This window comes from Lycorma delicatula, chromosome 2 (assembly GCF_047948215.1).
Source record: "Lycorma delicatula isolate Av1 chromosome 2, ASM4794821v1, whole genome shotgun sequence".
In the NCBI taxonomy this organism is placed as follows: Eukaryota; Metazoa; Arthropoda; class Insecta; order Hemiptera; family Fulgoridae; genus Lycorma; species Lycorma delicatula.
Window position 1 is genome coordinate 142217493 of NC_134456.1, and position 14118 is coordinate 142231610.

Here is a 14118-nt window from a genome sequence, read left to right on the forward strand (position 1 = left end):
TAGCCACACATTACATGCTATTGTGACCAGCCGATAAGGCATTACCATGTAATAAACCTTTTATCAATCTCTGTACATTGTAGTTATATTTCTGCTTTTCACATTTTCTTTTATTCTTTTTCTTCTCACTGTTTACATGTTATAAAATATTTTCAATAAATTTATCAACACTGTGTTCTTGTTTTCTGATTGGGGGAAAACCTGCTCATAGTTTGCCCCACAAGAAAAAAAAACAGTCTCAGTTCTTAGATAAAAAATTTAATTTGCTGTGTCTGACCTTTTGTATTCAAATATAAGACAATTTTAATTATATTTGAAATAATAACTCGTAAAAAATCATAACAGAAGAAATGTTATTCTTATTGAATAAGAATGTAATTATTATTTATTAAATAATAAAATTCCTGATCTATAGCATCAAACCCTATACTTCGAGTTTCCTTTCTAATTCTAACCTTCTGTGCATCATTTCTTTGAAATAAATATTGTTGTTTACTGGATGTTTTTGATAATTTTTTAAATTTAAAAGCCTTTTCAGTTTGGGTTATTTACGCAAAGCAATTTTTTTTTTAAATAAAATAAAGGTATTTCATTATTAATAGGTTTATTGTTCTTACAGGATACTGTAACCAATATTTGCCAAGCTGCTGATAAACAGCTCTTTCAACTTGTAGAATGGGCTAAACACATACCTCATTTTACAGCATTACCTATTGAAGATCAAGTATTACTTCTTAGAGCAGGTAATAATTTTTTTTTTATTTTTTAACAATTATTTATGATTTTTATAGTTTATAAGTTATAAAACCTAACATATAAGCTAAACTTTATTTTTTATATTTGGGAAAATTAAAGAAAGGTAAAGTTTCACTCTGTAGGTAGAGTTTAAATAATGGCGAAAATTGTACTGATAAAATAATAAATTTAAGTTTTAGCATTACTAAATTTTACTTTAATTACATTTAATTTTATGTATTTGTTCATTCTGTTATGTCTTCAGTCTTCCAGTTATGACATTTGCAAACATCTGACTTGGATTTCTCTGATAGTAATGATGTTCTCTTCATTGTCAGTTTCTGTAATAAATAGCATGTGTCTCTTGTATGTCATTGAATATTACTTGCATTTTGGGCTGCTTTGTGTTGCTGATGTATAGTAGTATATTTTGCTAATAAAGAAGACCAATAAATGGAAAATTACATAACTTCTTTTTTTTTCTAAGTATGGTTTTCAGATCTTTTTCTATTCTCAGTAGTGGGTGTCCTTTATTGGAATGGCATGTTAGGTTGCCTAAACTATGACAGTTACCCACCAGGTTGGTCTAGTGGTGAACTTATCATCGTAAATCAACTGATATTGAAGTCGAGAGTTCTAAGGTTCAAATCCTAGTAAAGGCAGTTACTTTTATATGGATTTGAATATTACGAGGCTAAGGGTCTTTGGCTTATATTTAAATATTAGCAAATCTGAACACAGTTTCACGTAAGCAGAGCCATCTATCGGCTATTTATGAAGCCACTGCAGTTGTTTTGATTCAGTAGTCGTTTGCCTGCCAGTGAATGCAGATCGCAATGTCCAGGACAATTGTTTTTCCCGCCAGTTGTGAAATGCGCACTGTGATTTGATTTTTGTGTGCAAAAGGGTCTTCAGCTGCTGAAATTCATCTGGAGTTGTGCCTACTGTATGGACCTACAGTAATGAGTAAAGGAAAGATTAGACTATGGTGTCGAGAATTTATAAATGATCGTACAAATGTGCATGACAAAGAGCAGCGTGGCAGGCCCAGTATTCAGATCGATGAAATCATGAACAAGTGAATCAAAAACTGCGATGTGATCAGCAATTGATGATTAGTGCTCTTGCTGATGAATTTCCACATGTTGGATGTATCTCTATCTACACAGTTGTCACAAAAAGGTTTGGATATCACAGATCGTGTGCAAGTTGGGTACTGAAAATGCTCTCCGACGAACACAAAGAGCAAAGAATGTGCATTGGACAAGCATTTTTGGACCACTATTGAAAAGATGGAGATGATTTGTTTTCCCACATTGTTATAGGCAACAAGACACCAGGATATCTTACACCAGTGCAGGATTAAAACAACAGACACTGCAGTGGTGCCATTCAAGTTTCCCAAAAGCGAAAAAGTTGAAGCAGTCTCTGTACTTACTCAAAGTCGAAAAATGTTGGCTGCCATTTTTTGGGATGAAAAGGGCATCATTTTGGTTGATTTCATGGAACATGGATCAACAGTTTCATAGTACATGACATATACTACAAAATTCTCACCAAACTGAGATGTGCAATCCAAAATTGACAACATAGGAAACTGTCTTTCGGTGTAATACTTCTTCACGATAAGACACATCCTTACACTGCTGCCTTAACCAAGAAGAAGATTTATGATTTTTGTTGGAAACTTTTTGACCACCCTCCATATAGTCTCGACCTTGCACCTAGCGACTACTTCCTCTTCTTGCATTTGAAAAAGCGGCTTTGTAACGGTTTGAAAACGACGAGGAACTCAAGACTGTTGTTTTCAAATGGTTCAATTTCCAGGCGGCGAACTTCCATGCAGAGGGGTTAAAGAAACTGGTGCAGTGTTACGAAAAGTGCTTAGAACTGAATGGACTGCCGTTACTTTATGAATGTGCCTCGTAGATCATGGATACCAACAGTTTTTTGTGGTTTGGTTTCAATTAACCACACAGGAATGGTTGAACTGAGATTTTAAAAGACTATACTTCATTTACATCCATACTATCATCCTCTAAGTAATACCTTACAGTGGTTCCAGAGGCTAAACAGAAAAAGAGAAACTATGAAAATTATTTGCTAATATTTTAAACATTAAACATGTTGTTTTTTCAAATGAGGTGCTTGGTATTGAATTAAAAAACACTTAGGAAAATGGATACATGAAAACCAATTTCTTATTACTTATTCCGTTTTATTTTTTTTGCACATACTGAAATTGACTAGATGTAATCCTCTAATCTCTGCAGATTTATACTAAAAAGTTTATAATCAAATTTATTTACTTATTTTTTTGTTACTAATAATAATGATTATAAGCAAATTTATCTTCATTTATTTTTTCATTTTTCTTTTTAACAGAATTATTTGTATTCATAATTTATTAAATTATGTCTATTATTATAATATAATTAATTTATATCTATTTTGAGTTTACTTTAGGAATCTTTTATTGTTCCAGTCTCAACTTTAAATTTATAAATTTTTTTTTTTTAATTTATTTAATATTTGTCACCTTTTTCATGATAATATTACATGTGTATTTATGCTTAAGTAGCAGTCACATTTTGATCTTTAATATAATATAGTTTAAGTAATATTTTCCTTTTGTTATTTATTAATAATATTTTTTTTTCCAATCAGAACATAATACATTATATTAATCATATCAATATAAGATAAATTAAATATTTAAAAAGAAATTATAAGATAAAAAATTATGTGTTTAAAGTTCACATTAATTATTTAAATACAAATATGAATTGATATTAAGGTAAATACATTAATTAAAAAAGATTACTGTAGAATAGTTCACAGTTTGGAAGCTGCTATCAAAGATTACTTTGAGTACATATTTATGTACTGTTAAACAATGTAGAAATTTTTTTAATTGTATTTTAAATAAATTGGTTGGAAGATTTTTCAGACTGTTCGGCAATTTATTAAAACTGGCAGTGGAATCATAATAGGCTTTTCTTGTAAGATGAAGTATTGTATTGTGTTGCATTGTATAAGTATTGTGGCTGAAGTATATGAAAACAGTTTTTTGTCAGTTTGGTAAAGATTGGTATTTTTTTTAGAAAATAAGTGACCTTTTCTTTAGCGAAAGATTAGACATTCATAAATATAAACACAAGGATAAGTTAACATATTTAATTTTCTAATTATAGGTGTACACAATTCATACTAATGGGTGCCAGGTATTGTTCTGCAATCTGATCTTTATCTTAAAAACTCATTCTGACTTTTTAAACATTCAAAATAGGTATTAAAAAAAAAAAATTAAATAAAAAACAAAAAACAGAACAACCTCACGTCTATATAAATAAAAACGTAAATGTTTGTTTGTTCAAAATCTTAAATCTCCAAAAGTTCTTCACCGATTGCTTTGAAATTTTAGCTCAGCGTTGCATTCAAATACGTGTGTTTTTTTATATGCCTACTATTTATATCACCTAAGATGTCACATCTGTGACAGGTAAAAACATGCTTTTTTTGAAAAACAGTGCTATCTGTTGGATGTAAAAGCAACAAACACTATATTTGTAATTGTATAAATATTATACAATTCCATTTCAATGTTTCCAATATATGTGTCTGCTATAGACTAAAAAACTACTGGACCGATTTATGCATGGGGAAAAGGGGAGAAAGGGAAAAATTGAAAAAGGTAAAAGGGAAGAGGGGAAAATGGAAAAAAGGGAAAAGGAAATGGAAAGGGAAAAGAGAAATGGTGGAAGGGAAAATGGAGAGAAAATATAAAAGGGAAGGGGGAAAATGGAAAAAGGGAAAGGGAAATGGTGGAAGGGAAAATTGAGAGAAAAGATAAAAGGGAAAAAGGGATAGATTAAATTTGTGAAGTTCTATGTTGTTAATTTTGTTTATCAGACTTTCAATTGTGTTCATTTAATCAATATATATATATATATATATATACACACTCAAATCTAGCAATAGCAAAGCATTGCCAGGTCTGCTAGTTGTAAGTAAATAAATTAATAATATATCCTATTTACTTTTTAATTTTTTTTTTTTTAATTTTCAGGATGGAATGAGCTGCTGATTGCAGCATTCTCTCATAGATCAGTTGAAGTGAAGGATGGCATTGTCCTTGCCACAGGGCTCACAATTCATAGAGATTCTGCTCACCAGGCTGGTGTTGGCGCAATATTTGATAGAGTATTGACTGAACTTGTCGCTAAAATGCGAGAAATGAAAATGGATAAGACTGAACTTGGATGCCTTCGGTCCATCATTCTTTTTAACCCTGGTTTGTAGTTAGTAATTTTTATTTTGTTTTTAAAATGTTCTTTGTTGCTGTTTTATTGTTTATCTTATTCTCTATTCATGAGTGAGTAATTGATGGTCTTGTTCAAAAGATGAGAACCTCCATTTTAATGAAAATAATGGAAAAAATAATGTTAAGAACTGCTGATAAGAGTGTGCTATCACAGTACATTTTACTTCAATTTTCCAGCTTATTTTCTTGAAGTTTTATATGAAAATACTTTGAATATGAGAACGACAACAGGTCATACTTTTTATCAAGTACAAAAGTCATTCAAACATAAACCAGAATTTTGCCACACAGACTGAGGGAGAGCAGTGAATATATCATCCCTCTTCATCAATTAAGCTTTTTAATTTAAAAATGAAATTCAAAATAAATTAATAAAATAAAGTATAATTCTCATCTGATGGGTGATTGTGGAAATGGATATGTGTGGAGGTGAGCAACCAGTCAGCCATGCCCGTAGGTCAGGTTCTCGTGTCAGTAGTAGAATGTCTGAGCAGGAGGTACCATCATATACATTGCACAATGAATTATAATTCAATTTCTTGTCAACAAAGGTGTCAAATCCTATGAAATTTTGTCTCGACTCCAGGCACAATTCAGAGATGTTACCCTATCAAAAACTCAAATGTTTAATGGGCCAAAAACATTTGAAGTGTCTGTGATGCAGGAGAATGAAAGACACAAACATCATCCACTAATGTCAATGATGACAACATTCATGACCTTGTGGAAGGTGACTGCCACATAACCATCACTAAAATTATATCCGAGGTGAGGATAAATGTTGGGTGTGTACATTCGATGTTATCAGACACTCTTGGCTTCAGAAAAGTTTTGGCGAGGTGGATTCCATGCCTGCTTATTGAGGCACAGAAAATGTCCTGAAAAACATCTTTCAGTGCCGTCTGAATTGATTTAAGGAAGAAGAAGAGGCCACTTTTGGACCGTGTTATGACCTAAAACATGGGTTCACTACTACACCCTAGAAAGCACCCTAGAAAGTATGGTGTGCAGGAAAAGTGGGGAGGGAGACGCCAATCAAAGCCAAGAAATGTTTATCAGCTGGAAAAGTTCTGGCAATTGTTTTGGGACTCAAAAAGTATGCTGCTGATTGATTTCCTGGCCAAACAGACAGTGAATGTACCATACTATTGGTACATTGTATATGTGTGCAATTGGATGTTGTTGGGGGCAGCCATCTTGTTTTTTTTATGAGGGGATCAGAAAGCTGCTATCCATTGGAGAAACTGTATTTCTGTTGAAAGAAACTATATTGAAAAATAAGGTAATTTATTTGTAATTTTATCTAATATCAATAAAATTTATAATATATAAATTTATAATAATATTAACAAATTTCGGTTTTATTTGAATAAACCTTATAGTAATTGAGACAAATAAGATAGTGTAAAATAAATAAATAATAATACGTTTTATGTGTTAAAATAAATCTGGAATGGATGTTTTTGCACATACTCTGCATATTCAGATTTTTCGCTTAATTTACCATTTTGGTGAAACATAAAGAATTTGTTTACATGTATATTAATTATTATGTTGTGTATGCTATACATATTTTTGTATTACTTTCTGATAATTGAGAACAGAATATAGGCAAGTTGGTAGTTTAACTTCTGATTAATCGTTCTTAAATCTACCATTGACTTATTACCAATTTCTTTGGAGAAAGAAAATAATAACCTTAAAGTCAGTTTTACCTTCAGCGATCATACAAAAAAGTTGACCATAATAGTACTTTTTGTAAGACAAACCTGTTTTGAACCAGCTGGTATGCTACAACCCAAAAGCCCAAGAACATTGCAGGTTGTGCATTGTGGTATCCTCTTAAGTTGTGTATCATCACACTCACAGTTATTTCTTTAGTAGAGCTTAATGACTTTGTCTACTTTTCTTCCTTTTTTATTTAAGTTGTTCATTTCCAAACGAGAGGTTGTTAACACAAAGTCAGATATCCCCACACTCCATCTCCAGTAAATTACTAAACTATCAGAAGGAATAGTGAAATTCAATTATCTGCACTGAAAAGTATTAAAAAAAATAAAAAGTAGAGGAAAACTTTATACTTCACAAATTAACTGGATTGAATGATTAAGTAGTAATATGTGTCTTTTAAAGTATCATCTTATCTTTATCACTTTATGACTAATAATTGTATTTCAGATGTTAGAGACTTAAAGTCTGCACAAGAGGTTGAAATGTTAAGAGAAAAAGTATATGCTGCATTAGAAGAATACACCAGGACAACGCATCCTGATGAACCTGGCAGATTTGCTAAATTACTTTTGCGTTTGCCATCACTCAGATCCATCGGCCTCAAGTGTTTAGAGCATCTTTTCTTTTATAGATTGATTGGTGATAATGCACCTATTGATACATTTCTGATGGAAATGTTAGAATCTCGTCCGGATCCTTGAGAAAAGTCTAATTGTCTGTCGGCTGCTACTAATTCTACAACTACTACTCAGTACTATGAATTGTAAGGTCTAACAACATTTGTTTAAGAAAATTTTAATTTTTAATGAATTAACAGTTGAATGAATGGTTAAAAAAAAGGTAAAATAAAAGGTTAGCTAGATGTGTGATTAATGATAGCATGACCGTTAGTTTCCAATGTACAAAGCATTTCAATGTGATAATTATTAGTATAGATACACATATTATGATGACCTACAGCAAAATTGTTGCATTAGTTAGTATTACACGTTATTTCTACGTGAGCATTTAATTACTCCAGGACTATTTGAGAAGATAAGTACAGATACCTTCTTAATCAGATTGAGCTGAATAAATGTCGCAATGTAGTATTAATGAAAATATTCTAGGATATACATATATAAATAGAGTAATAATCTTTCTGTTATCATATCATTCAGTGTTGCAGAATATTCTGTCATATCTGATTACTTTAATATTTTAATATAAAAAATACATTTTAAAATTATGTTGTTTCTATTTATGTTAATCTATAAATGTGTCTTGACATGTTCAAAATTCAATGAAGACCTACCTGTAACCATCAGTTAAAAACATCTGATTAATGGTAAGCACATCTATCAGACTCAATCCTACTATCTTCTTTTTAAGTTCTGTAGTTGAGAAATTATCTGACTATCTCACTGTGAAATTGATGGTTCTTCTTTCTTGCTGCTGAAATTTATTGTGATCTTTTCTATTTATTCATTGTAATAATTTATTGATTCAGGGTTTTCAATTGTCAAGCATAATTGTACATTATTATAGTATTATTTTGTTTTAAATCAGAAGCAACTAATTTAGATTTTTTTTTCAATTAATAAGATCAGCAACAGTGGAGTAAATTATTTTTAAGCAAAAGAGCCGATTAGGTTTGTTCTGTACATGTCAGATTAAACTGGCGAGGCATATGAAAGGCAAGAAGATTGGTGGTATTTATATGGTTATTAAATTGTTAATTATTATTATCATATCAGAAGCGTTATTTTTAACCAAATCTAAATTAAATCAAAAAACTTCATTGGAAGTTCAGATCAGTCAAAATTAAGTTAAAAAAAAATTACGTTAAGAATTAAAATTGTAAGAAGATGATGAAAACAAATATAATATATATATATACATCACAATTCACAGGCCGCTTAAACAGTATGTGCTAAAAATTAGTGACATCAAGTGTGTCCTTTGTTGCCTCAAGCATTTCCTTCTCTGTACATTTGGCTGGGTGTGGATGAAACTGAAGTAAATGGGTTGTACTCTATTCACACAGTCTAGCCACAGTCACATGCAACAGAGTCCACAGTGAAACCCCCACCTCTGTAAATTTGTCCTGCATCTTTTGATGCCTGAGCGCAGCCTATTCAGAGATATCCAAGTTGCCTAGTCCTCCTTGTATCCAGGGAGAAGTTCTTCACTGGGTGTTTTCCACCCTTTGAGATGTGCATACCTTGCACACCACAAAGTAAGTCCTGCTTGCTTGGGTGTTCTGCAAGTTCGTGACTGGTCATTGGGGAACTTTCCTAAGCTAGGTCATGGCTGTGGTGGTTCATAGTCATACAAAAGATGAACTTGGGATGTTAAAGTCTTGAACTTCTACTTATGAGCTGCTATTTTGCGTTGGATATCAGGTGGTGCAAGGCCAGACAAAAAAACTTCTCCAGAGGTATAGGTTGTAAGCATCCCATGATGATGCAGCATGTTTAATTCAATGCCACTTTTATTCCTTGGTATGGCAGGATTTGTACCATACTAGAGAGTCATACTCTGTTGCAAGTAGTATAGCATGAGGGGTGAGGTTCTCACTGTATATGTTGCACAGTGAGACAGCTAGGTCCCTTCCCACATGAAGTTCAGACTTTTGAACATGATTTTCCTTGAGCTGGTTTTCCTTGTAATAGGTTCAAGATCTTTCAGTTCATTACTTAATCTCCTCAGAACTGTCAGCTTGAGCAGTGAGTGCAATGTTATAATCATAGATGAAATTCTTGAGTTCACCCAGCTCTTAAATTAAGAACCATTTGAATATGTGCTGAAAAGAGCTGTTGCAAGCACACTACCTTGGGATAGACCATTCTTCTGTGTTGTCAATCACACACAAGCACTACCATTCTGTAATTTTTCATAATTTCCTGTTGCTCTGGTTACTTGCCAGCAACAAAGCTGAAGCCACCTAACATCCAGCTAAGGTAGCAGATGTAGCATGTCTTTTAGAATCTGCAGCTGTAATTCTTCTTTAACCTCCTGTTTTAATCAGCCCATAATCTTGTATATCAACTCCTTCCGTCTTTCTCTGTAGGTTCTGCTCTTCATTATCATATTAATTTTTATCATGTTCAGTTTAACCCACCAGGTGGGTTTAGTGGTAAAATACATAAATCAACTGATTTCAAAGTCGTGAGTTTCTCAGCTTTGAATGCTAGTAAAGGTAGTAAGTAGTTGCCTTTATTCAGATTTGAATGCTAGATCGTGGATATCATTGTTCTTTGGTTATTGGGTTTCAATTAACCACACGTCTCAGGTATGGCATGAATCTGTAAATTTCTTTTTAAGGAACATGTTTCAACCATGATGACAGACTTTGATGTTACTTTGGTTATTAAGTCCCACTTTGTAAACAACTTCAGTTTCTTGCTTTCTCTGTTTTTCTAATTGACTATTTACTGTTATAAAAATATAGTTATTCTTTACCTCCGGTTTTTCAAACATTAGTCATATCTGTAATCTAAACTTGAAGTTTTATATAGTTTAAATTCAATCTGTCTTGGTAACAGCCTGAATTACGGATTTTTTATTTTTCAAGTTTGGAGTTGTCTTTATTCTTAGCCCTTAGAATTCTAAATTTTATCTCCCAGCATTTGTGCTAGTTACTGTTATGCCGTGATATGTAAAGATAACATTCTTAAAACAGACTTTATCTACCCAAAAGACTATTAACCATATCTTCTTTTGATTTATTAGGTACAGAATTTTCTTATTATTGATCTTTAGTCTTGTCTTGTTAGCCACTTTTGATAATCGCTTAGTTGTTTCTTTCATTTCATCCTTTTTTTGCTCCTGTTAAAATTCAGTCATGATAATGACTTGGTTCTGACTGAATCATTTCTGTACTTGAATTCATTTTAGTGTTAGCTCAAACACACTTCTTTGTTTTAACTCTGATAAGGTTGAGGGTAGCCGGCAAACAGTTTGCCAGACTATCAAACCTCAGTTTCATATTAAAATAATTGTTTCTTGTCTTTACCTGGATTCTTATTTTGGATTTGGTACTACTCCTTATCAGATGATGATTCTTATCCATTTTTTTATTTTTTTTATTTTTGCTTCTTTTATAATTAGTCTTTTGTAATGTACTATTTTTCATTTTTTCCATTAAAAAAAAATCTATGAATTATCAATAAAAATCATTCTATTTGAGTTTATTGAATAGGCAGTATTACAATCAAAATAAAAGTACGCTGTCAAAAAAAATGCACTGTCATAAAGGCATATGAATTAATAAGTTTTCAGTTCTTTATGTACAATAAAAATGACTTCAGTAGCAGTCGATAAAGCCAGTTAGTTATTTGCCAATAGCAAAGCTTCATGCTACCGACATGCCAAACATTATCAGAAGTAAGTTTACAGGCAATACTTAATTGTATGAGTATTATTTATTATTTTTTTATTCAGTTAAATCTTTAGCAACTGATTGATTGTATTTAATAAACAATTTTTTTTTTTTAAATAATTAAAAATTGGAGCTTAATAATTCATTTCAAATAATTTTTCAGGTAGTTCCCATAATAGGAACCCTTCAAAATACCTGTAAGTACTGTCAACATATGTACAGTTGTCAATGAATTAAATGGCATAAAAGATGTACTTTAGTGGAAAATTGCTTCATAAACCTGCAGTGATTTTATTGTTGCAGCTTCCCTAATAAGAAGTTTTCCTAAGAAAGTTTTTCCCTGTGTCTTTTCTAATTGATGAGTAACTTTTTGATGCACTTGGAAATTTTGTTGTAATTAAATTGTCTGGAAATTGTTGGTATTGAATCAGTAAGATATTTGTAGAAATTTCATTTATGAATTTCGTCTGTGTCATGTTTTTCTATTTGAAATTACTTTATAGTTGCAAGGTGCCTTTTTTCTTCATAATTGTTTCTTTTTCTGTAAAAATTACAATATTTTTCAGAGCGTTGAGGGCTGCCGTTGATTTCAATGCATTTTTGACTCCACAGAGTTAGTATCTTGTGTGATATGGTGTCTGTTAATATTGAAATTAATTCAGCTGTCCAAATGAAAAATCTTGATAACTAATAAAATTCAATGATTTTGTTTAACTCAGTATTTATATTAATAGAATAGGAAATTAAAAAACATTCTCCAGCATCACTTTTCTATACATAAATATTAATGCATCAATTAACCCTTCAAGCCGGTATTTAAATTTTTAAAGCCCTACCCTACTGTCAATAATTTTAATGTCCAACCAGCAGCTGTATTACAGTACTAAAAGTAAAAGATTATAGCTTCAAAACTATTACAACAATTTAAACAAAATTTTCAGCAGAAGAATCATCCACTTTTTGCCATCTCCAATCTATGTCTTTTCTTGTACGCCTCACTTGTATATCAATATCGTCATCACTATCGCCACTACTCTGTTCAGAATCTTCTTTATTTTCAGTACGATTTTCTGGCACAAAATCTTCATCACTTTCGTCACTATCAAATTCACTACCACTATCAAATATTCTAATGTTACTTTCACACGTCTCATCTAAACTTTCAATAATTTGTTCTGATGTAAGATTACACGACGTGCTTGACCCGACCATTTTCATTTACTCACAGCTAATGCAACTGACTGAAAGAAGAGCATAATTTTCTTCGTAGAACAAAATTGTATTTCATCACCAATATGCAATCCTACGCAGTTATAAAAACACGGAGGGGAAGAACGAAGCCTCGTGATAACACAGAGCCAGTTGATCAAAAAAACATTACGAGATGGCAGTGTTAATTTAGAAGCAAGCACTGCGCACGGCGAGACTGTCACGTCCACCCGCCGATACTTACAACTTAACATGTGCGTGACATTCACATGCTCCCTGCCTGAAGGGTTAAATACATATTATTCTGGCATCACAACATTGTAAAATGTGATCACTCAGTCACTCACCTACAGTTGCTGACTAGGTCCACCCAAGAAGAATACAGGACATGATACAATTACCGAACATGGTTAGACAGTTTACAATACCATAAAATATAGTAAAATAATTAGTAACAGTTTAATATAAACAAAAATGATAGTAATCAAATGATAAAAAATGTTATTGTAAAATAACAAACTACAAAAGTAGACAGAACAGAATAGTTATAATTTCATCACCAACTAAAAAAAAAAAAATGCGAACCCCGACAAAACAGAACTAGACTGAATTAAGTTGCAAACATGTAAGTAAATTAGATAATTCTAAAAGAAAACAAAAAATAAGTAACATGTCTCATCTTTTAAAACCTTTCTTTATTGAAAAAAGCAGGTTTAGATTTTAGTTGATGTTCAGACTATAGAAAATTTTTATTATTATATTAAAAAAAATTAATTATTTTTATCAGCTTTATTATCTAACTACTCTGGTAAAAAGTTCAGTAATTTTTTTGCTAAAGCATTTGAGCTGAACCTAAGACCATTTATACAACAGCTTCTTTTGGCTAACAATCATTCAATCACTCATTCTTAAACATCAATAATCCAACAATTTAACTCTTTTTAAATTTTTTCACATGTGCATCCCTACTATTGATGTATCGTTATAATTATATGTCTGTAGAATAAATTATTTTTAGTACAAGCAACACTTTGCAGTTGTGTGATCTGAAATGTAGATTAAACTTATCATTGACTGACTGCACTAAGAAAAAAATTACCCAAGTATTTTTAAAGTTTATTACAATTAGGTCAGTGGTTTACTCTATGCAAACTACCATCTACACAGATATTATTCCACCCCAAATTGATCAAATTTCACAGAGAATTGCATCATGTTCATTGTTCTTAACTAATCATGGTCACCTAGACCTAGCTGCATGAATTATTTATTTAATAAACAGTATTGAGCCCACAACAGTATTCAATTCTCCCAAAGAGGCTATTTTATCAATACTCAGGTGTTTCTTTATTTAACTCTTTGTTTCTGATATATTTAATACATTTAAAATTAATTTAATGATTTCCACACATAATTTAACTTACTAATAAAAAAAAAAAAAAAAAAAAAAAAATCACTTTAGAGGGATGTAATGAAAGCCTTTGCACGTTTACTTCTTGCTAAATTTTGTTTCTATTAAGTATAACTCTTTGGAACATAAAATGTGATAAATTTATTATTTAATGACTGATAAAATTTAGTTTTATCATGTACATATTTTACTAACCATTTTCTACAACTGACGCTTTTTTATAACAGAGTACATATTTTTTAATTATTTCTTGCTCTTCAAAAATTAAAGATTAGTAATTTAATTTTTAATTTATCAGTTCTGGCAGCTTTTCCTGTTATATGTCTAAAAAATATAATATTGATC

At 31.3% G+C, this 14118-nt stretch overlaps 1 protein-coding gene across 1 annotated transcript in view; it reads left to right on the forward strand.

Moving 5' to 3' along the window:
• Positions 1-13027, forward strand: part of usp (retinoid X receptor ultraspiracle) — a 148234-nt gene extending 135207 nt beyond the window's left edge. The window contains exons 6-8 of the mRNA XM_075356382.1: positions 620-743; positions 4805-5029; positions 7238-13027. Of these exons, the coding sequence (XP_075212497.1) occupies positions 620-743; positions 4805-5029; positions 7238-7491 (603 nt within the window). The 3' untranslated portion in view covers positions 7492-13027. The remainder of the gene's footprint in view (positions 1-619; positions 744-4804; positions 5030-7237) is intronic.
• Positions 13028-14118: the final 1091 nt, after the last annotated feature.